The following is a 25,087-nucleotide window of genomic DNA, read 5'->3' as shown; positions in this document are numbered from 1 at the left end:
TGTTGTAACTAAAATCCACTGCTGTTCCCACACAGGACTGAGGAGTACCAGAAAACTTCAGTTGGGGGGAACAGTTTGCAGGGTGATCTGCAATAAGGTATGTTCAGTCATTTATTTCTAGACAAGACTGAGATAATGCTAGAAGAAACTGACAATATCCCCATGAGGGGAGGGAAAGCTATGTTCACAGACTTAGTAAGGAATTGAATGCTTACATAATAGGGCTAATATACTGGTTGACACTGATTCAGGGCAATCGATTGTTTGGCTAAGGAAAAATCGTTTTGCAAGGCACTTTGAAAGCCCTTTTGGGTTTTTTCTGGGGTTATTACCACATGGCTGTTTTTTAGTCACTTAGGAGTGATTTACTAGGCCTCACAGCTCCGGAGTAGAGTGGGAGGGGCCTAATTGCCTCAGATGCACAGTTAGAATTGCAGAGAAGTTCATGCTGTTTCACATGGAGGGTCCTGCTGATGTTTGAGGGCCTAAAAGAAGCTATATTCCCCCAAATCTGATCCATAAGGGAAGGTAGGGCCACAGCAAGGCTGTGGAAGGGTGCTGTAGTGATTTAACCAGGTGTTGGCTTTAGGCTGCTCCGGTTTGGGCATTAAGGGGCTAATCGTTTTGAAACTTGGGGTGCAATCTTATTAAGGCTTTAGCTACATACTTTCAGAAAGATTGCTGCATTTTTCACCGTTTTGTAAAATTGTGTGCTCTTTTTATCTCTTAAAGGCACAGTAAAGTTTTTTTCAAATTGTGTTTTTTATTTGATTAAAGTAATTCCAAGCCTGTTTGTGTACTCTACTAGTCTGTTAAACATGTCTGACACTAAGGAAAATCCTTGTTCAATGTGTTTAGAAGCCATGGTGGAACCCCCTCTCAGAATGTGTCCCACTTGTACTGATATGTCTATACACATTGTTGCACTTAAGAATGTGGCCCAAGATGATTCTCAGACTGAAGGTAACGAGGGTAGCCCGTCTGCCTCTCCCCAAGTGTCACAACCAGTTACGCCCGCGCAAGCGATGCCTAGTACCTCTAGTGCGTCTAACCCTTTTACATTACAAGACTTAGCGGCAGTCATGGATAATTCTCTTACAGCCTTCTTATCTAAACTGCCCGTGTTACCTGCAAAGCGTGATAGCTCCGTTTTAAGAACAGATTATGAGCATTCTGACGCTTTGGTAGCCGTATCCGATATACCCTCACAACGCTCTGAAGTGGGAGCGAGGGATTTGATGTCTGAGGGAGAAGTCTCTGATTCAGGAAGGGTTCCTCCCCAGACTGGCTTTTAAATTTAAACTAGAACACCTCCGTGTTTTACTTAGGGAGGTATTAGCTACTCTGGATGACTGTGACCCTTTGGTGATCCCAGAGAAATTGTGTAAAATGGACAAGTACCTAGAGGTCCCTGTTTACATGGATGCGTTTCCGGTCCCTAAGAGGATTGCGGATATCGTTTCTAGGGAGTGGGATAGGTCAGGTGTCCCTTTTGTCCCCCCTCCTGTTTTTAAGAAAATGTTCCCCATATCTGACCCCATGCGGGACTCGTGGCAGACGGTCCCTATGGTGGAGGGGGCTGTTTCTACACTAGCTAAACACACAACCATACCAATTGAAGACAGTTGTGCTTTTAAAGACCCTATGGATAAAAAATTAGAGGGTTTACTTAAAGGGACAGTATACACTCATTTTCATATAACTGCATGTAATAGACACTACTATAAAGAATAATATGCACAGATACTGATATAAAAATCCAGTATAAAACTGTTTAAAAAACTTACTTAGAAGCTGTCACTTTGGCTCTGTTGAAAAGGTAGCTGGAAAGCCCACTGCAAGTGGCAAATAAGACACTCCCCCCCTCCCCCTTCTTTTGCATATGAAAAGACCCTTTACACAAACAGGAGCAAGCTGGAGTAGGTAGTCGAGCGTATTCACATAAAACTTTGGTGCTTGGTTAGGAGTCTGAAAATCAGAGCAATGTTATTTAAAAATAAGCAAAACTATACATTAATTTAAAAAAAAACCTTTATGGGCTATATAAATAGATTATCTACAAAACATTTATGCAAAGAAAAAATGAGTGTATAATGTCCCTTTAAGAAAATTTTTGTTCAACAAGGTTTTCTTCTCCAACCTATTGCCTGCATTATTCCTGTAACTACTGCAGCTTCTTTCTGGTTTGAGGCGATGGAAGACTCGCTCCAGACGGAGACCTCATATGAGGAAATTATGGATAGAATTAAGGCTCTAAAGCTAGCTAATTCTTTTATCACTGACGCCGCTTTCCAAATAGCTAAGTTAGCTGCGAAAAATTCAGGTTTCGCCATTTTGGCGCACAGGGCGCTATGGCTAAAGTTTTGGTCGGCCGATGTGTCGTCTAAATCCAAGCTTTTGAACATTCCTTTCAAAGGGAAGGCCCTATTCGGGCCTGAATTGAAAGAGATTATTTCAGATATCACCGGGGGAAAAGGCCATGCTCTCCCTCAGGACAAAGCCTTTAAAACAAAGAACAAAGCTAATTTTCGTTCCTTTCGCAATTTCAGGAACGGCCCCGCTTCATCCTCTCCGGCTGCAAAGCAAGAGGGTAACGCTTCACAGCCCAAGGCAAACTGGAAACCTTACCAGGGCTGGAATAAGGGTAAACAGGCCAAAAAGCCTGCAGCTGCCACCAAGACAGCATGAAGGGGTAGCCCCCGATCCGGGACCGGATCTAGTAGGGGCAGACTCTCTCTCTTCGCTCAGGCCTGGGCAAGAGATGTACACGATCCTTGGGCATTAGAGATTGTAGCCCAGGGATACCTTCTAGAATTCAAGGACTCACCTCCAAGGGGAAGGTTCCACATTTCTCATCTGTCTACAGATCAGACAAAGAAAGAGGCGTTTTTACGCTGTGTAGAAGATCTACATACAATGGGAGTGATCCACCCAGTTCCAATTGCAGAACAAGGACTGGGGTTTTACTCAAACCTGTTTGTGGTTCCCAAAAAAAGAAGGAACTTTCAGACCAATCCTGGATCTCAAAATTCTAAACAAATTCCTCAGAGTCCCATCATTCAAGATGGAGACCATTCGGACAATCTTACCAATGATCCAGGAGGGTCAATATATGACTACCATGGATCTAAAGGATGCGTATCTGCACATTCCTATCCACAAAGATTATCACCAGTTTCTCAGGTTCGCCTTTCTGGACAAGCATTTTCAGTTTGTGGCTCTTCCTTTCGGGTTGGCCACTGCTCCCAGAATTTTCACAAAGGTGTTAGGGTCCCTCCTGGCGATTCTAAGACCGTGGGGCATAGCAGTGGCGCCTTACCTAGACGACATCTTAATTCAGGCGTCAACTTTCCAAAGAACCAAGTCTCACACGGAGATTGTATTGGCCTTTCTGAGGTCTCACGGGTGGAAGGTGAACATCAAAAAGAGTTCTCTCTCCCCCTCACAAGAGTTCCATTCCTAGGAACCCTGATAGACTCGGTAGAAATGAAAATATTTCTGACGGAGGTCAGAAAGCTAAAACTCTTAACTACTTGCCGAGCTCTTTATTCCATTCCTCGGCCATCTGTGGCTCAGTGCATGGAGACAATTGGACTAATGGTTGCAGCAATGGACATAGTCCCTTTTGCTCGGATACACCTCAGACCACTGCAACTATGCATGCTCAAACAGTGGAAGGGGGATTATGCAGATTTGTCTCCTCAAATTCAGTTGGACCAGGAGACCAGAGATTCTCTTCTCTGGTGGTTGTCTCAGGATCACCTGTCTCAAGGAATATGTTTCCGCAGGCCAGAGTGGATCATCGTAACGACCGACGCCAGTCTGTTAGGCTGGGGTGCGGTCTGGGACTCCCTGAAAGCTCAGGGCTTATGGTCTCGGGAAGAAACTCTTCTCCCGATAAACATTCTGGAACTGAGGGCGATATTCAACGCTCTTCAGGCATGGCCTCAACTAGCGGCGACCAAATTCATCAGATTTCAGTCGGACAACATCACGACTGTAGCTTACGTCAATCATCAGGGGGGAACAAAGAGTTCCCTAGCGATGACGGAAGTAACCAAAATAATCAGGTGGGCGGAGGATCACTCCTGCCATCTCTCAGCAATTCACATCCCAGGAGTAGACAACTGGGAGGTGGATTTTCTAAGTCGTCAGACTTTTCACCAGGGGGAGTGGAAACTCCACCCGGAGGTATTTGCCCAGCTGACTCAGCTATGGGGCACCCCAGAGTTGGATCTGATGGCGTCCCGTCAGAACACCAAACTTCCTCTCTACGGGTCCAGGTCCCGGGATCCCAAGGCGGTATTGATAGATTCTCTAGCAGCGCCTTGGTCCTTCAATCTGGCTTATGTTTTTCCACCATTTCCTCTCCTCCCGCGTCTGGTTGCCAGAATCAAGCAGGAGAAGGCTTCGGTGATTCTGATAGTGCCTGCGTGGCCACGCAGGACTTGGTATGCAGACCTAGTGGACATGTCATCTGTCCCACAATGGACACTGCCAATGAGGCAGGATCTTCTAATACAGGGTCCGTTCAAGCATCCAAATTTAGTTTCTCTACGTCTGACTGCTTGGAGATTGAACGCTTAATTCTATCAAAGCGTGGGTTCTCTGAGTCAGTTATAGATACTCTGATTCAGGCTAGAAAGCATGTCACCAGAAAATCTACCATAAGATATGGTGGAAATATCTTTGTTGGTGTGAATCCAAGGGTTACTCATGGAGTAAGATTAGGATTCCCAGGATATTGTCCTTTCTCCAAGAAGGACTGGAGAAAGGATTGTCAGCTAGTTCCTTAAAAGGACAAATATCTGCTTTGTCTATCCTGTTACACAAGCGTCTGGGAGAGGTACCAGACGTTCAAGCGTTTGCTCAGGCTTTAGTCAGAATCAAGCCTGTCTATAAACCTGTGGCTCCGCCATGGAGTTTGAATCTAGTTCTTTCAGTTCTTCAAGGGGTTCCGTTTGAACCTTTACATTCCATAGACATTAAGTTGTTATCTTGGAAAGTTTTGTTTTTGATAGCTATCTCTTCTGCTCGAAGAGTTTCAGAATTATCTGCCTTACAGTGTGATTCACCTTACCTGGTGTTCCATGCAGATAAGGTAGTTTTGCGTACCAAGCCTGGTTTTCTTCCTAAAGTTGTTTCTAACAAGAATATTAACCAGGAAATAGTTGTTCCTTCCCTATGTCCTAATCCATCTTCGAAGAAGGAACGTCTATTACACAATCTTGATGTAGTTTGTGCTTTAAAGTTCTATTTACAAGCCACTAAGGATTTCAGACAAACATCTTCCTTGTTTGTTATCTATTCTGGTAAGAGGAGAGGTCAGAAAGCGACTGCTACCTCTCTTTTCTTTTGGCTGAAATGCATCATCCGTTTGGCCTATGAGACTACTGGCCAGCAGCCTCCTGAAAGAATTACTGCTCATTCTACCAGAGCAGTGGCTTCCACATGGGCTTTCAAAAATGAGGCTTCTGTTGAACAGATTTGTAAGGCAGCGACTTGATCTTCACTGCATACTTTTGCCAAATTTTACAAATTCGATACTTTTGTTTCTTCGGAGGCTATTTTTGGGAGAAAGGTTTTGCAAGCAGTGGTGCCTTCCGTTTAAGGTCCCTGTCTTGTTCCCTCCCTTCATCCGTGTCCTAAAGCTTTGGTATTGGTATCCCACAAGTAAAGGATGAATCCGTGGACTGGATACACCTTGCAAGAGAAAACAGAATTTATGCTTACCTGATAAATTACTTTCTCTTGTGGTGTATCCAGTCCACGGCCCGCCCTGGCATTTAAGTCAGGTAAAAAATGTTTTTGTTTAAACTACAGTCACCACTGCACCTTATGGTTTCTCTTGGGGGGTGGAGCTAGAGGGGGAGCTATTTGGACAGCTTTTCTGTGTGCTCTCTTTGCTACTTCCTGTAGGGAATGAGAATATCCCTCAAGTAAAGGATGAATCCGTGGACTGGATACACCGCAAGAGAAAGTAATTTATCAGGTAAGCATAAATTCTGTTTTCATATACTGTGCGACAAGTACTATTTCATATAGTGTGAGACAAGTACTATTTCATATACTGTGAGACAAGTACTATTTCATATACTGCATGACAAGTACTATTTCATATAGTGTGAGACAAGTACTATTTCATATACTGCATGACAAGTACTATTTGATATACTGCATGACAAGTACTATTTCATATACTGTGAGACAAGTACTATTTCATATACTGCACGACAAGTACTATTTCATATACTGCATGACAAGTACTATTTCATATACTGTGAGACAAGTACTATTTCATATACTGTGAGACAAGTACTATTTCATATACTGTGAGACAAGTACTATTTCATATACTGTGCGACAAGTACTATTTCATATACTGTGAGACAAGTACTATTTCATATACTGTGAGACAAGTACTATTTCATATACTGTGAGACAAGTACTATTTCATATACTGTGCGACAAGTACTATTTCATATACTGTGAGACAAGTACTATTTCATATACTGTGAGACAAGTACTATTTCATATACTGCACGACAAGTACTATTTCATATACTGTGCGACAAGTACATTTTCATATACTGTGAGACAAGTACTATTTCATATACTGTGAGACAAGTACTATTTCATATACTGCACGACAAGTACTATTTCATATACTGTGCGACAAGTACTATTTCATATACTGCGTGACAAGTACTATTTCATATACTGTGCGACAAGTACTATTTCATATACTGTGCGACAAGTACTATTTCATATACTGTGCGGCAAGTACTATTTCATATACTGCATGACAAGTACTATTTCATATACTATGCGACAAGTACTATTTCATATACTGTGCGACAAGTACTATTTCATATACTGTGCGACAAGTACTATTTCATATACTGTGCGACAAGTACTATTTCATATACTGTGCGACAAGTACTATTTCATATACTGCATGACAAGTACTATTTCATATACTGCGTGACAAGTAGTATTTCATATACTGTGAGACAATTACTATTTCATATACTGCATGACAAGTACTATTTCATATACTGCCTGACAAGCACTATTTCATATACTGTGCGACAAGTACATTTTCATATACTGTGAGACAAGTACTATTTCATATACTGTGTGACAAGTACTATTTCATATACTGTGAGACAAGTACTATTTCATATACTGCATGACAAGTACTATTTCATATACTGTGAGACAAGTACTATTTCATATACTGCATGACAAGTACTATTTCATATACTGTGAGACAAGTACTATTTCATATACTGTGAGACAAGTACTATTTCATATACTGCAAGACCAGCACTATTTCATATACTGCATCGCAAGTACATTTTCATATACTGCGCAACACGTACTATTTCAGTATATAGACATAATAATTATACAGTGCAATATGTTCAGTTAAGTGTATACATGATTGGCATAATTATGCAGTGCTCGCAATCAGTGCATAGGCACCGTTCTGTTGTTTTTAGTGTATAAAACCTCAACATCATTATACAGTGCAGTGTATATTATCAATATATCAATTACACAGTGCAGCATATATTATCAATATATCAATTACACAGTGCAGCCAATATTACCAATATATCAATTACACAGTGCAGCATATATTATCAATATCTCAATTACACAGTGCAGCGTATATTACCAATATATCAATTACACTGTGCAGCGTATATTATCAATATATCAATTACACAGTGCAGCATATATTATCAATATATCAATTACACAGTGCAGCATATATTACCAATATATCAATTACACAGTGCAGCATATATTACCAATATATCAAATACACTGTGCAGCGTATATTACCAATATATCAATTGCGCTGTGCAGAGTATATTACCAATATATCAATTACACATGCAGCGTACATTACCAATATATCAATTACACAGTGCAGCACATATTACCAATATATCAATTAGACAGTGCAGCGTATATATTACCAATATATCAATTAGACAGTGCATCATATATTACCAATAGATCAATTACACAGTGCAACGTATGTTACCACTATATCAATTACACAGTGCAACGTATATTACCAATATCTCAATTACATAGTGCAGCGTATATTACCAATATCTCAATTACACAGTGCAACATATAATACCAATATATCAATTACACTGTGCAGCGTATATTACCAATATCTCAATTACATAGTGCAGCGTATATTACCAATATCTCAATTACACAGTGCAACATATAATACCAATATATCAATTACACTGTACAGCGTATATTACCAATATATCAATTACACTGTGCAGCGTATATTACCAATATATCAATTACACTGTGCAGCGTATATTACCAATATATCAATTACACTGTGCAGCGTATATTACCAATATATCAATTTCCCAGTGCAGCATATATTATCAATATCTCAATTACACAGTGCAGCATATATTACCAATATATCAATTACACATGCAGCCTACATTGCCAATATATCAATTACACAGTACAGCACATATTACCAATATATCAATTAGACAGTGCAGCGTATATATTACCAATATATCAATTAGACAGTGCATCATATATTACCAATAGATCAATTACACAGTGCAACGTATGTTACCAATATATCAATTACACAGTGCAACGTATATTACCAATATCTTAATTACACAGTACAGCCTATATTACCAATATATCAATTACACAGTGCTGCATATATTATTAATATATCAATTACACAGTGCAACGTATATTACCAATATATCAATTACACAGTGCAGCATATATTATTAATATATCAATTACACAGTGCAGCATATATTACCAATATATCAATTACACAGTGCAGCATATATTACCAGTATATCAATTACACTGTGCAGCATATATTACCAATATATCAATTACACTGTGCAGCGTATATTACCAATATATCAATTACTGTGCACAGTATATTACAAATATATCAATTACACTGTGCAGCGTATATTACCAATATATCAATTTCACAGTGCAGCTTCTATTACTAATATGTCAATTACACAGTGCAGCGTTTATAATCAATATATCAATTACACTGTGCAGCATATATTACCAATATATCAATTACACTGTGCAGCATATATTATTAATATATCAATTACACTGTGCAGCGTATATTACCATTATATCAATTACACAGTGCAGCGTATATTATTAATATATCAATTACACTGTGCAGTGTATATAACCAATATATCAATTACACTGTGCAGCACATTACCAATATATCAATTTTCCAGTGCACCGTATATTACCAATTTATCAATTACACAGTGCAGCGTATATAACTGTGCAGCATATATTACCAACATATCAATTACACTGTGCAGCATATATTACCAATATCTCAATGACACAGTGCAGCGTATATTATTAATATATCAATTACACTGTGCAGTGTATATTACCAATATATCAATTACACTGTGCAGCGTATATTACCAATATATCAATTACACAGTGCCGCGTATATTACCAATATATCAATTACACATTGCAGCATATATTACCAATATATCAATTACACAGTGCAGCATATATTACCAATATATCAATTATACATTGCAGCATATATTAGCAATATATCAATTACACAGTGCAGCATATGTTACCAATAAATCAATTACACAGTGCAGCCAATATTACCAATATATCAATTACACATTGCAACATATATTACCAATATATCAATTACACAGTGCAGCCTATATTACCAATATATCAATTACACAGTGCAGCCTATATTACCAATATATCAATTACACAGTGCAGCGTATATTACCAATATATCAATTACACTGTGCAGCGTATATTACCAATAAATCAATTACACAGTGCAGCCAATATTACCAATATATCAATTACACATTGCAACATATATTACCAATATATCAATTACACAGTGCAGCCTATATTACCAATATATCAATTACACAGTGCAGCCTATATTACCAATATTTCAATTACACAGTGCAGCGTATATTACCAATATCTCAATTACACAGTGCAGCGTATATTATTAATATATCAATTACACTGTACAGAGTGTATTACCAATATATTAATTACACAGTGCAGCATATATTACCAGTATATCAATTACACAGTGCAGCGTATATTACCAATATATAAATTACACAGTGCAGCGTATATTACCAATATCTCAATTACACAGTGCAGCGTATATTACCAATATCTCAATTACACAGTGCAGAGTATATTACCAATATATCAATTACACAGTGCAGCGTATATTAACAATATATCAATTATACTGTGCAGCGTATATTACCAATTTATCAATTACACAGTGCAGCGTATATTACCAATATCTCAATTACACAGTGCAACATATAATACCAATATATCAATTACACAGTGCAGCATATATTACCAGTATATCAATTACACAGTGCAACATATATTACCAATATCTCAATTACATAGTGCAGCATATATTACCAATATCAAAAATTACACAGTGCAACATATAATACCAATATATCAATTACACTGTGCAGTGTATATTACCAATATATCAATTACACTGTGCAGCGTATATTACCAATATATCAATTACACTGTGCAGCGTATATTACCAATTTATCAATTACACAGTGCAGCGTATATTACCAATATCTCAATTACACAGTGCAACATATAATACCAATATATCAATTACACTGTGCAGCGTATATTACCAATATATCAATTACACTGTGCAGCGTATATTACCAATATATCAATTACACTGTGCAGCGTATATTACCAATATATCAATTACACTGTGCAGCGTATATTACCAATATCTCAATTACACAGTGCATTATATATTACTAATATCTCAATTACACAGTGCAGCATATATTACCAATATATCAATTACACTGTGCAGCGTATATTACCAATATATAAATTACACTGTGCAGCGTATATTACCAATATATCAATTACACTGTGCAGCATATATTACCAATATATCAATTACACTGTGCAGCGTATATTACCAATATATCAATTACACAGTGCAGCGTATATATTACCAATATATCAATTACACTGTGCAGCGTATATTACCAATATATCAATTACACAGTGCAGCCTATATTACCAATATATCAATTACACTGTGCAGCGTATATTACCAATATATCAATTGCGCTGTGCAGAGTATATTACCAATATATCAATTACACTGTGCAGCGTATATTACTGTTACGGTTGCCTCCAGGCTGGCTGGAAGTTGGACCGTAGAAAAGGATGCTCCTAGCGCTCACCAAAGGAGCAGCAGCATCGTAGACTCTATAACTGCTGCTTAGCCACCATAAGTAATGCAGACTCTATGAACCACCGCTGCTGGGCTGGTATCTCGCCGTCTGCTCTGCGCCCTGGACCTATGACCAGGCTCCAGTAGGTGAACCTCTTCCTTCTGTAGCAATCCCTGTAGCTAAGGGAGTATGAAGAGCATAGCAATCCCTGTAGTGATATAAGCTGTATCCTACAAACATGAGTCAAAGCTTCAAGTTAGAGGGTCAACATAGGTCTGTCACATAGCACTTAATGGCACACAATGAAACTGAACCAAGTGGGAGAAAGCCAGGGAAAGTCATTTCACAGGTCTGGGGACATAGTCTTAAAGGGGCATTGTTCACCAAAGTCACAATATGTCCCCAGACGGTTCTTAAAGGGCCATACACACCCAATAAAAGTTAATATGTTTTCAGGGGCACAATCTTCCAGGGGCCATAGTCATGTGGAAGGAGGCTGGCAAATAGGCTTCTCCAAAATCCAGGGAAGCAGGGCAATTTTCCATTTAAAGGGCCAGTTACAAACAGCAGTTTGTAACATATCTCCCCTTTTGGAGGGAGACTAACCAGGCACCTGACCTTCTGCCGGTCAGTGCCCAAGTTAGTCTCGCAACCCACCCACAAATAATCGCTAGCAGCAAAGTAGCCCCCCACAATACGTAGTACTGGCCTGTAAGTTCCAGGTTGCAGGATGAAAGTGCAGCATCCTCGGCCTTCCTGGCGCAGCTGGGCAAATAGCTGGTGGTACTTGGGGGGCAGAGGCCAGCGGCACTCTGCCCTGGTGCCAGCGCTTCTGCTGGGGTGAGGGGTTTGCAGGCCAGTTCTGTAACAAGGACAAGGTCTGTAGGGCAGAGGCCAGCAGCGCTCTGTCCTGATGCCAGCTCTTCTGCTGGGGGAATTGGGGCATAGTCCTGCCCGGTGGCAAAGGGAACATGGGGGTCAGTGGGGGCCAACATCTCCACTGTTAACCCTGGGCCCAAGTTAGGAGTTAGCTGGGGAGGGGGAGATTGGCTTACCTCCTCCTCCTGATACTCCGGCGGCCGTTGGGAAGGGAGGTCGATGCTCTCCGCTTCCTGTGGAACATGCTGCGGCTGGGGAGAGAGACCGGTTGTCTCCTCTCCCTGGAAGGCACACTCCGGCTGGGGAGGGAGGTCGATGCTCTCCCCTCCCTGTAGCTGGGTCTGTCGCTGGGGATCTGGGCCGCCTGCCCAGCATCCCTGTAGGGCCGGTAGAGAGACTGCGGTCCCATCTCCACCTGCCTGCTGGGGGTCCTCCCAGGACCAGTCTATGAGGCCTGCTGCCTCTGGTATCTCTGGTTGGGGTTGGGGAAGGAGACCGGTTGTCTCTTCCCTCTGCACAGTATACTGCCGCTGGGGAGGGAGGTCGCTGCTCTCCTCTCCCTGTGGAACATGCTGTGGCTGGGGAGAGAGACCAGGTGTCCATACCCTCAAACTCCACAGTTGGCCCTCAAAGGCTCGTGCCGCTTCGTTCTCAGTAGCCAATTCCCGGTTGTGGCGACTGACTACCTCCTGTGCAGGGTCTGGACCATATCGGACTAGCCGCCTCTTTACCTCTGGAACGAAATCAGCGCCCTCATAGCGACGGATCAGGTTGAGGTGCTCTTCACAGGGTTCTGACCAGTGTCTTGTCAGCTCCATGCTGCTGTAGGTAGGGACGCTGCGCAGTGGCTAGCGTTGCCCTCAATAATTCTCGTACGATACCAGTGCTGTTGGGGTGCTGCTCCTTGCGCTAGGACGCCAATCCCACCGCTGCCGCCAAATGTTACGGTTGCCTCCAGGCTGGCTGGAAGTTGGACCGTAGAAAAGGATGCTCCTAGTGCTCACCAAAGGAGCAGCAGCACCGTAGACTCTATAACTGCTGCGTAGCCACCATAAGTAATGCAGACTCTATGAACCACCGCTGCTGGGCTGGTATCTCGCCGTCTGCTCTGCACCCTGGACCTATGACCAGGCTCCAGTAGGTGAACCTCTTCCTTCTGTAGCAATCCCTGTAGCTAAGGGAGTATGAAGAGCATAGCAATCCCTGTAGTGATTATAAGCTGTATCCTACAAACATGAGTCAAAGATTCAAGTTAGAGGGTCAACATAGGTCTGTCACATAGCACTTAATGGCACACAAGGAAACTGAACCAAGTGGGAGAAAGCCAGGGACAAGTCATTTCACAGGTCTGGGGACATAGTCTTAAAGGGGCATTGTTCACCAAAGTCACAATATGTCCCCAGACGGTTCTTAAAGGGCCATACACACCCAATAAAAGTTAATATGTTTTCAGGGGCACAATCTTCCAGGGGCCATAGTCATGTGGAAGGAGGCTGGCAAATAGGCTTCTCCAAAATCCAGGGAAGCAGGGCAATTTTCCATTTAAAGGGCCAGTTACAAACAGCAGTTTGTAACAATTACCAATATATAAATTACACAGTGCAGCCTATATATTACCAATATATCAATTACACTGTGCAGCGTATATATTACCAATATATCAATTACACTGTGCAGCGTATATATTACCAATATATCAATTACACTGTGCAGCGTATATATTACCAATATATCAATTACACTGTGCAGCGTATATTACCAATATATCAATTACACAGTGCAGCGTATATTACCAATATATCAATTACACTGTGCAGCATATATATTACCAATATATCAATTACACTGTGCAGCGTATATTACCAATATATCAATTACACTGTGCAGCGTATATATTACCAATATATCAATTACACTGTGCAGCGTATATTACCAATTTATCAATTACAGTGTGCAGCGTGTGTTTAGGTGCCTGTATTATGATTTATAGTGCAGAGTGTTGCATTTATTTATTTAGTGCATAGATGTTTATCATTATCACTGTACAGTGACACTTATTAAAGTGTGTTGTATTGGTCCCCTGGGCAAAGCCTGCCAGTAATACACTGCAACTTAATATTAAAAAGCCTTTTACGTTTAACCCCTTCTCTACTTAGCCATTTTACAATGAATTTCAGTGAGTGCTTTCTAGAAGGTACCCACACAAATCATACCATGTTTTTTTTAGCAGCCAAACACTTTTAGTAAATAACTTTAGTTTGCAGAAATACCCAAATATGGGAAAAAGCTACTTTATAAACTGCAGAAGCCATTATTATATCTCCCCTAAACAACAACTGTTAGATAAAAAACAACATCTCAAAATTAGAAAATATCTATTATTTTTTGCCACTTTTCACCATCTTGCAGTAAATGAATCGGAATATAATATGTAACATTATTATTATATAAGATCCTTTTAAAAGTACATATAATTGGCTTGATACAAATAATGACAAATCATCCTCTATACATTTTCAGAACTCACTTGGTTCTCCTATTTATTGGGATACTTGTTATCTATACTATATTTGCGTTTGTAATCTCCAACGCCGTCGGCAGTTGCGCACGCATCCTCAATGAAAATAATTAATCTGGATGCAGCGGAGGCTGCACCCTGCCATTTTTGGAATCCACCGGGATGCAGTGAAGGCAAACAGAGCATTACAAAAAAAAAAAAAAACCACACACACCGCCCGCACGAAGTATTAACACATACACCGCAAACCCACACATCGCAAAATAATAAAGTAATTAACTCCTTAATCGTCAACCACCCACATCGCAATAAACCTAATTACCCTATTAATCCTAAACCGCGAAACTCCCACATCGCAATAAACATAATTAACCTTTTAACCCCTAAACCGCAAACCCCCACTTCGTAATAAACCTAATTACCCTATTAACCCCTAAACCGAAACCCCCCACATCGCAATAAACCTTATTAACCCCTTAAACCGCCAAAACCCACAATGCAAATAACTAATTCAATTACTAAGCCCCCTAACCTAACACCCCCTAAATTAACCCAAATTTCATAAACTAAAAAATACTAAAGTTACAAAAAGTAAAAAAGCTATGATTACAAAAAACAAAACAAAAAACAAATTACCAAAGTTTTAAAAAATTAAACCTAATCCCTATGAAAATAAAAAAGCACCCCCTCAAATAAAAGCACGCCCTAATCTAATGCTAAACTACCAATAGCCTTTTATAGGGAATTGCCCTAAGTTTAACAGCTCTTTTAAGAATTAAACATACTAAGTCCCCCTAACTGTAAACCCCCCCACTCACCAAACCCCTGATTAAAACAACCAATAGGATTTCAGTAGCTCTCATCCTATTGGCTGATTTGAATTTGAAGAATCAAATCAGCCAATAGGAATTCAAGGGACGCCATCTTTATTTGCGTACCTTGAATTCACTATTCAGTGTACGGCGGCAAACGTAAAAAGAGGATCCTTCACGCTCCATGGCTCCGTGGTCGCCAGTCTTGAGTTCCGCCGTTGCTGGTCTTCATTTCCGCTGTCCTGGATGAAGAAAGAAGAGGTCCCCGCTTGGAAGAAGACTTCACCGCATAGAAGAGGACCTTCTCTGCCGGACTTCAGGACCCGTGAGTATCTATTTGGTGCTTTAGTGGTTTAAAAAAAAACAAAAAAAAAAACATTTTTAGATTAGGGATGGGCAGCAAAAGAGCTGAATGCCCTTTTAAGGGCAATGCCCATACAAATTCACTTTTCAGGGCAATGGATAGTTTAGTTTTTTTAGTGTTAGGTTTTTTATTTTGGGGGGTTTTACTGTTAGGGGGGGACTTAGCATTTTTTGTAACTGCAAAAGAGCTGTTTAACTTAAGGCAATGCTCTACAAAAATCCCTTTAAGGGAGTTTAGCATTAGATGGGGGGGGGGTATTTTCATAGGTATTAGGTTTAATTTTTTTTAATTTTATAATTTTATTTTTTTCTGTAGTTCTATTTTTTTTTTTTTAATTAACAACACATAGATTGCCCTTTGGGAAGGCTTACCAACTAGTTTTTAATAAGATTAAAAATAGATCTGTTCTGTGAACCCTGAGATCAGCAAGTGAGGCTATTGGCTGCCTCCAGGTGATGGTTATGAAGATGACTTTACAGCTGTAAGGAAACTGCCTCTTTTGAATGAGAAGTCTTATGTTATACATCTATAGTGAGAGGTTGATTTGGGCCCCTTTAGAATCACCAAAACCTCCCAGATGATCAGTTGTGTAAAGAAATAGCTGTACAGTTCAGCCATGTTGTAGCATAGTTACCATAAGTGCCTTTTCTCCTTATCTAATCTCCCGGGGGAGGCCAGATAGGGACAGCTGTAAGTAAGCTCACAGCGTTTAGTGTGTGTAATACTATGGCAGTGATATGGTTATGTGAGAGTCAGTCGCATGTCATCATTATTTGGTACAGGGTGGCAAAGCATTTTATGGCATTGTCTAATTAAACATATTTACAATATTACTTCAGAGGCTTTATCATTGCCAGTGGTTACATATTTTATAGTGTAAAGGAATCTAAGCACATCTGACCCTGGTTGTTGCCTGGGATACACTGCACAGAGTATTGTGTCTCCTTTCTGGGGACCACAGCAGGCATGTGACGAAAACTGTGTATGTGCTTGTATCTGTATACTGTGTATAAAGTGCTGAGATGTGTGTGTGTATCTGTATACTGTGTATAAAGTGCTGAGATGTGTATGTATGTATCTGTATACTGTGTATAAAGTGCTGAGATGTGTATGTATGTATCTGTATACTGTGTATAAAGGGCTGAGATGTGTACGTATGTATCTGTATACTGTGTATAAAGTGCTGAGATGTGTATGTATGTATCTGTATACTGTGTATAAAGGGCTGAGATGTGTACGTATGTATCTGTATACTGTGTATAAAGTGCTGAGATGTGTGTGTGTATCTGTATACTGTGTATAAAGTGCTGAGATGTGTATGTATGTATCTGTATACTGTGTATAAAGTGCTGAGATGTGTATGTATGTATCTGTATACTGTGTATAAAGGGCTGAGATGTGTACGTATGTATCTGTATACTGTGTATAAAGTGCTGAGATGTGTATGTATGTATCTGTATACTGTGTATAAAGGGCTGAGATGTGTACGTATGTATCTGTATACTGTGTATAAAGTGCTGAGATGTGTACGTATGTATCTGTATACTGTGTATAAAGTGCTGAGATGTGTACGTATGTATCTGTATACTGTGTATAAAGTGCTGAGATGTGTATGTATGTATCTGTATACTGTGTATAAAGTGCTGAGATGTGTGTGTATGTATCTGTATACTGTGTATAAAGTGCTGAGATGTGTATGTATGTATCTGTATACTGTGTATAAAGTGCTGAGATGTGTGTGTATGTATCTGTATACTGTGTATAAAGTGCTGAGATGTGTGTGTATGTATCTGTATACTGTGTATAAAGTGCTGAGATGTGTATGTATGTATCTGTATACTGTGTATAAAGTGCTGAGATGTGTATGTATGTATCTGTATACTGTGTATAAAGTGCTGAGATGTGTGTGTATGTATCTGTATACTGTGTATAAAGTGCTGAGATGTGTGTGTATGTATCTGTATACTGTGTATAAAGTGCTGAGATGTGTGTGTATGTATCTGTATACTGTGTATAAAGTGCTGAGATGTGTGTGTGTGTATCTGTATACTGTGTATAAAGTGCTGAGATGTGTATGTATGTATCTGTATACTGTGTATAAAGTGCTGAGATGTGTATGTATGTATCTGTATACTGTGTATAAAGTGCTGAGATGTGTGTGTGTGTATCTGTATACTGTGTATAAAGTGCTGAGATGTGTATGTATGTATCTGTATACTGTGTATAAAGTGCTGAGATGTGTGTGTATGTATCTGTATACTGTGTATAAAGTGCTGAGATGTGTACGTATGTATCTGTATACTGTGTATAAAGTGCTGAGATGTGTATGTGTTTGTATCTGTATAATGTGTATAAAGTGCTGAGATGTGTACGTATGTATCTGTATACTGTGTATAAAGTGCTGAGATGTGTACGTATGTATCTGTATACTGTGTATAAAGTGCTGAGATGTGTATGTATGTATCTGTATACTGTGTATAAAGTGCTGAGATGTGTATGTATGTATCTGTATACTGTGTATAAAGTGCTGAGATGTGTGTGTATGTATCTGTATACTGTGTATAAAGTGCTGAGATGTGTGTGTATGTATCTGTATACTGTGTATAAAGTGCTGAGATGTGTGTGTGTGTATCTGTATACTGTGTATAAAGTGCTGAGATGTGTATGTATGTATCTGTATACTGTGTATAAAGTGCTGAGATGTGTATGTATGTATCTGTATACTGTGTATAAAGTGCTGAGATGTGTGTGTATGTATCTGTATACTGTGTATAAAGTGCTGAGATGTGTGTGTATGTATCTGTATACTGTGTATAAAGTGCTGAGATGTGTATGTATGTATCTGTATACTGTGTATAAAGTGCTGAGATGTGTATGTATGTATCTGTATACTGTGTATAAAGTGCTGAGATGTGTATGTATGTATCTGTATACTGTGTATAAAGTGCTGAGATGTGTATGTATGTATCTGTATACTGTGTATAAAGTGCTGAGATGTGTGTGTATGTATCTGTATACTGTGTATAAAGTGCATTTTATTTTTGCTAAGGGCCCAGTGGTTTATAGATATAGAGGCCCCTTTTGTCGCCTATAGGAACAAAGCTGATCTGTCAGACCACAAGTTTGCACTTTATAAACTCACATGCCATTGTTAGTGACGTGGAATAAATATGTGTTTTCGTCTACAGGAAGCTGCTGTGTCAGCGTTGTCTGCAGTGTGTAATCAATTCTACAAATGCTCGGCAGAAGACGGCGATCCTGTTGTGCAGGGTACGTGAATCACTTTCTTGTGTTGTGCACTAATTACTGCACAGATTTGTTAAGGCTAAAATAGATCTTACGGACAAGGCAATGACAGCCCAGCCCAGCAGTCACACCTACACCTCTCCCTTAAGTACACAGAATCAGCGGATACAGACAACCAGGACAAAAAAATAGCCTGTAAGGGATGGAAGCAAGTTGTGTTATAAAAGCACTGATGCATCTTATTAATTATTAGTTCTATAAGTATTTAACAGAGACTTTGTACACTTGTATTATAATGTTTATTACCATTTTTTTAAGCACTACAATGAGAAACTTAGATAAGAACACCCTCATGGTTGAGATATGTAAATGTACTATTATAAACACTTATAAATACTCTTAATATACTGTAAAAGGACAGGTGCATAATACCTATCTTACAGGTTAACTGAGGCAAGTATATTATGTTCATTATCAGCACTCCATAAGCTTTCCACAAGCTTTATCCAATTACACTCACTAACACGCTTATAATGGAACACGTATCACATAATGAATATTTTCATTTTGTAGGCATTCTCCCAAGACATCAAGTTTAAAAAAGACACAAAGGGGGAGACGTGTAAATATGCACAATCATATGAAGATTGATACTTACTATATTATATAGGTATACAGGTATATACCATAAGTTGTATTAGTTTATAGATAATAAGTTTATAGCTATATAAAGGTTTCACAATGATTAATGTCATTTTTTAGGTTTCATATTGAGAAAGTCAGATAAGAATGTCACTATGGCGGTGAAAAGCATCACACCAACACATTAGACAAGAAGGCCACCAAGTTGGCGATAAGCAATACACTAACATAAACGAAAACATATTTTTTCCCTCTTTTTTTTAACAGAGGTTTTTGTATCGTACTTACTACCAGCTTTGTTAGACTCTGTTGCACATCTTATTTGCCTACACTTATAGTAAAGCTGGTAATGTTTGTTACATGATGTCTACTAACACTCATTAGGTAGTATATAGAGACATTCTTATGGTAGCAATATGTAATATACTATAAAAGTATAGTTATTATAATACAAACTAGGATTGAGCTTGGAACTTATATATAATATCTATTATTATGGTTAGTAGATGTATTCATTGTATGTTGTTTAGTCCAACAAACCAGGATTATTGATTCAAAAGCATAACTAAGCTTACAGCTGTTATATAAGGATCAAAGTTACCCCCTAAGATTTACAATAGGAAATTCAAATAAGAACATCAATTTGGTGGCGAAATGTAATGCACCAATATATATAAATGAAATCTCATTTCTTTCATGTAATTAGCAAGAGTCCATGAGCTAGTGACATATGGGATATACATTCCTTCCAGGAGGGGCAAAGTTTCCCAAACCTCAAAATGCCTATAAATACACCCCTCACTACACCCACAATTCAGTTTTACAAACTTTGCCTGCCATGGAGGTGGTGAAGTAAGTTTGTGCTTGATTCTACATTGATATGCGCTTCGCAGCAGGCTGAAGCCCGGTTTTCCTCTCAGAGTGCAGTGAATGTCAGATGGATGTGAAAACAGTATTGCCTATTTGAATACCATGGTCTTCCTCTAGGGGATCTATTTCATAGGTTCTCTGTTATCGGTCGTAGAGATTTCTTCTCCTACCTCCCTTTTCAGATCGACGATATACTCTTATATACCATTACCTCTACTGATTCTCGTTTCAGTACTGGTTTGGCTATCTACTATATTCCTTGACAAAGCATACCAGCGAAACGTACGTCGGAACTGAACTGTTCTAGATTGAGTTTTATTGCGTCTCTACACTAGCCAGGACACCTGGGGGCTTAGCGCTATTGTCTTGCTACTAAAAAGGTTTTGGTTTCAGCGGTCACACTCCTGCTGATCCATTTACCTCTTTGCAAGTTTGGCGATTTGAAGCATTTGTTACAGCATATCTGCTTTTGTACCCTTACATTGTGGTGTTATCAAGGCTTATGTGACGCTTTTATATATTTTAAAATAAATTTGTATCCAAGTTTTGCCTAGTGTACTGTTTTCCCATCAGTATAAAGTGGGAGTGCGCATATCCTTGAGCTTAGTGGAAAGCTCCAACACATGTGAGTAGTCATTTGTTACAAAACAACTACTTCCTCAAAGTGCCATTACAGATTCACACTATGTTGCAATTTTCTGTTTCCTTTTTTATGGGATCTCACTGAGGAATGCTAACAAGCTGAAAAACTCATCCAGAGGACACAGACATATCCTTGATTCAGAACTTTATTTGGTTTTCCTTTTATGATTTTTGTTATCACATTTATTTCACATTTTTTTCTTTGTGATATTCGGTATATTTATTGTAATTTTATCTACTATATGTAGATGAGTGTCTTAGGGTAAGTAAGTCTTATTTTATTTATGACACTCTAAGCTATGGTTGGGCACTTTTTATGTAAAGTTCTAAATATATGTCTTTAAACTTATATTTGCCATGATTCAGGATAATCAGTATTCCTTCATTCAGACTGTCAGTTTAATTTTTTGGGAAAATGCATATAAATTTAATTTTTCTTACCTTAAATTTTCAATTGACTTTTTTTTTTCAAAAATTGCGGGCTGTTAGGCTCGCGGGTGCAGAAAATGCTTCTATTTATTGCGTCATTTTTGGCGCGAGACTTTTTTGGCGCAAAAATTTCGTCATTTCCGGCGTCATAGTTGGTGCCGGAAGTTTTTACGTAATTGCGTCATTTTTTACGTATGTGTATTGCTGACTTTTTTTTGGTGTTAAAAAATGTGTGGGCGTTATCTTGGCGCCAAAAATATGGGCGTCATTCCTGGCGCCAGTTTTTTTCACACTATTTCAGTCTCACTATTCAGTTGCTTCTGTTTTCTAGAAGCTTGTTTCATTTTGCATTTTTACCCATTCCTGAAACTGCCATTTAAGGAATTTGATAATTTTGCTTTATATGTTGTTTTTTCTTTTACATATTGCAAGATGTCATTACCTGACCCTGGATCAGAATCTACTTCTGGAAAGACGCTGCCTGATGTTGGTTCTACCAAAGCTAAGTGCATTTGTTGTAAACTTTTGGTAACACTTCCTCCGGCTGTTGTTTGTGATTCTTGTCATGATAAGCTTTTAAACGCAGATAGTATTTCCATTAGTAATAATCCATTACCTGTTGTTGTTCCTTCAACATCTAATGTTCAGGATGTTCCTGTTAATGTTAAAGAATTTGTTTCTAAATCTATTCAAAAGGCTCTGTCTGTTATTCCTCCTTCTGCTAAACGTAAGAGGTCTTTTAAAACTTCACATATTTCAGATGAATTTTTAGATGACCGCCATCATTCTGACTTATTTATTTCTGATGTGGATCTATCTGATTCAGAAGATTCTACCTCAGGTATTGACACTGTTAAATCTTCATATTTATTTAAGATGGAGTTTATTCGTTCTTTACTTAAGGAAGTGTTGATTGCTTTAGATATGGAGGAGTCTAGTCCTCTTGATATTAAAACTACTAAGCGTTTAAATGCAGTTTTTAAACCTCCTGTGGTTATTCCAGAAGTTTTTTCAGTTCCTGATGCTATGTCAGAAGTAATTTCTAGGGAATGGAATAGTCTGGGTACTTCATTTACTCCTTCACCAAGGTTAAAGAAATTGTACCCTTTGCCATCTGACAGATTAGAGTTTTGGGATAAAATCCCCAAAGTTGATGGGGCTATTTCTACTCTTGCTAAACGTACTACTATTTCTACGGCAGATAGTACTTTGTTTAAAGATCCTTTAGATAGAAAGCTTGAATCCTTTCTAAGGAAGGCTTATTTATGTTCAGGTAATCTTCTTAGACCTGCTATTTCTTTGGCTGATGTTGCTGCAGCTTCAACTTTCTGGTTGGAGGCTTTAGCGCAACAAGTGTTAGACCATAATGTTTATAGCATTATTAAACTCCTTCAACATGCTAATAACTTTATGTGTGATGCCATTTTCGATATCATTAGAATTAATGTCAGGTATATGTCTTTAGCTATTTTAGCTAGAAGAGCTTTATGGCTTAAGTCTTGGAATGCAGATATGACTTCTAAGTCAACATTGCTTTCTCTTTCTTTCCAAGGTAATAAATTGTTTGGTTCTCAGTTAGACTCAATAATTTCAACTGTTACTGGGGGGAAGGGAGCCTTTTTTACCTCAGGATAAAAAATCTAAAGGTAAATATAGGGCTGCTAATCGTTTTTGTTCCTTTCGTCAGAATAAGGAACAAAAGCCTGACCCTTCCTCTAAAGGAACAGTTTCAGTTTTGGAAACCTTCTCCAGTCTGGAATAAATCCAAGCCTTTTAGAAAGTCAAAACCAGCTCCCAAATCCGCATGAAGGTGCGGCCCTCATTCCAGCTCAGCTGGTAGGGGGCAGGTTACGATTTTTCAAAGATGTTTGGATCAATTTGATTCAAAGTCTTTGGATTCAGAACATTGTTTCACAAGGGTACAGAATAGGTTTCAAGGTAAGACCGCCTGTGAGAAGATTTTTTTTTTTCACGCATTCCAGTAAACCCAGTGAAGGCTCAAGCGTTTCTGAAATGTGTTTCAGATCTGGAGTCAGCTGGGGAAATTATGCCAGTTCCAGTTCTGGAACGGGGCCTGGGGTTTTATTCAAATCTGTTCATTGTTCCAAAGAAAGAGAATTCTTTCAGACCAGTTCTGGATCTAAAAATATTGAATCTTTATGTAAGGATACCAACATTCAAGATGGTGACTATAAGGACTATTCTGCCTTTTGTTCAGCAATAGACTTACAGGATGCATATCTTCATATTCCAATTCATCCGGATCACTATCAGTTCCTGAGATTCTCTTTTCTAGACAAGCATTACCAGTTTGTTGCTCTTCCTTTTGGTCTAGCTACAGCCCCAAGGATCTTTTCCAAGGTTCTCGTGCCCTTCTCTCTGTAATCAGGGAGCAGGGTATTGCGGTATTTCCTTATTTGGACGATATCTTGGTACTTGCTCAGTCTTTACATTCTGCAGAATCTCACACGATTCAACTTGTGTTGTTTCTTCAAAGACATGGTTGGAGCATCAATTTACCAAAGAGTTCCTTGATTCCTCAGACAAGGGTAACCTTTTTAGGTTTCCAAATAGATTCAGTGTCCATGACTTTGTCTCTTACAGAAAAGAGACGTCTGAAATTGGTTTCATCTTGTCGAAACCTTCAGTCTCAATCTTTCCCTTCGGTAGCTTTATGCATGGAAATTTTAGGTCTCATGACTGCTGCATCGGACGCAATCCCTTTTGCTCGTTTTCACATGAGACCTCTCCAGCTTTGTATGCTGAATCAATGGTGCAGGGATTATACAAAGATATCACAATTAATATCCTTAAATCCCAATGTTTGTTCTTCTCTGACTTGGTGGTTGGATCACCATCGTTTAGTTCAAGGGGCCTCTTTTGTTCGTCCAACCTGGACTGTGATCTCATCAGATGCGAGTCTTTTAGGTTGGGGAGCTGTATGGGGATCTCTGACAGCGCAGGGGGTTTGGGAATCTCAGGAGGCGAGATTACCAATCAATATTTTGGAACTCCGTGCGATTTTCAGAGCTCTTCAGTTCTGGCCTCTTCTGAAGAGAGAATCATTTATTTGTTTTCAGACAGACAATGTCACAACTGTGGCATATGTCAATCATCAAGGAGGGACTCCCAGTCCTCAGGCTATGAAAGAAGTATCTCGGATACTTGTATGGGCGGAATCCAGCTCCTGTCTAATTTCTGCGGTTCACATCCCAGGTATAGACAATTGGGAAGCGGATTATCTCAGTCGCCAGACGTTACATCCGGGTGAATGGTCTCTTCACCCAGAGGTATTTCTTCAGATTGTACAAATCTGGGGGCTTCCAGAAATAGATCTGATGGCCTCTCATCTAAACAA

General features: G+C 39.2%; 1 protein-coding gene across 1 annotated transcript in view; it reads left to right on the top strand.

Moving 5' to 3' along the window:
• The window catches only part of TBCD (tubulin folding cofactor D), a 1,563,032-nt gene that overhangs the window by 834,379 nt on the left and 703,566 nt on the right, over positions 1-25,087 (top strand). The window contains exon 28 of the mRNA XM_053710319.1: positions 19,089-19,170. Within this exon, the coding sequence (XP_053566294.1) occupies positions 19,089-19,170 (82 nt within the window). The remainder of the gene's footprint in view (positions 1-19,088; positions 19,171-25,087) is intronic.

Source organism: Bombina bombina, chromosome 1 (genome assembly GCF_027579735.1).
Source record: "Bombina bombina isolate aBomBom1 chromosome 1, aBomBom1.pri, whole genome shotgun sequence".
NCBI classification, from domain to species: Eukaryota; Metazoa; Chordata; class Amphibia; order Anura; family Bombinatoridae; genus Bombina; species Bombina bombina.
This window is presented reverse-complemented; position numbering and strand designations above follow the sequence as displayed.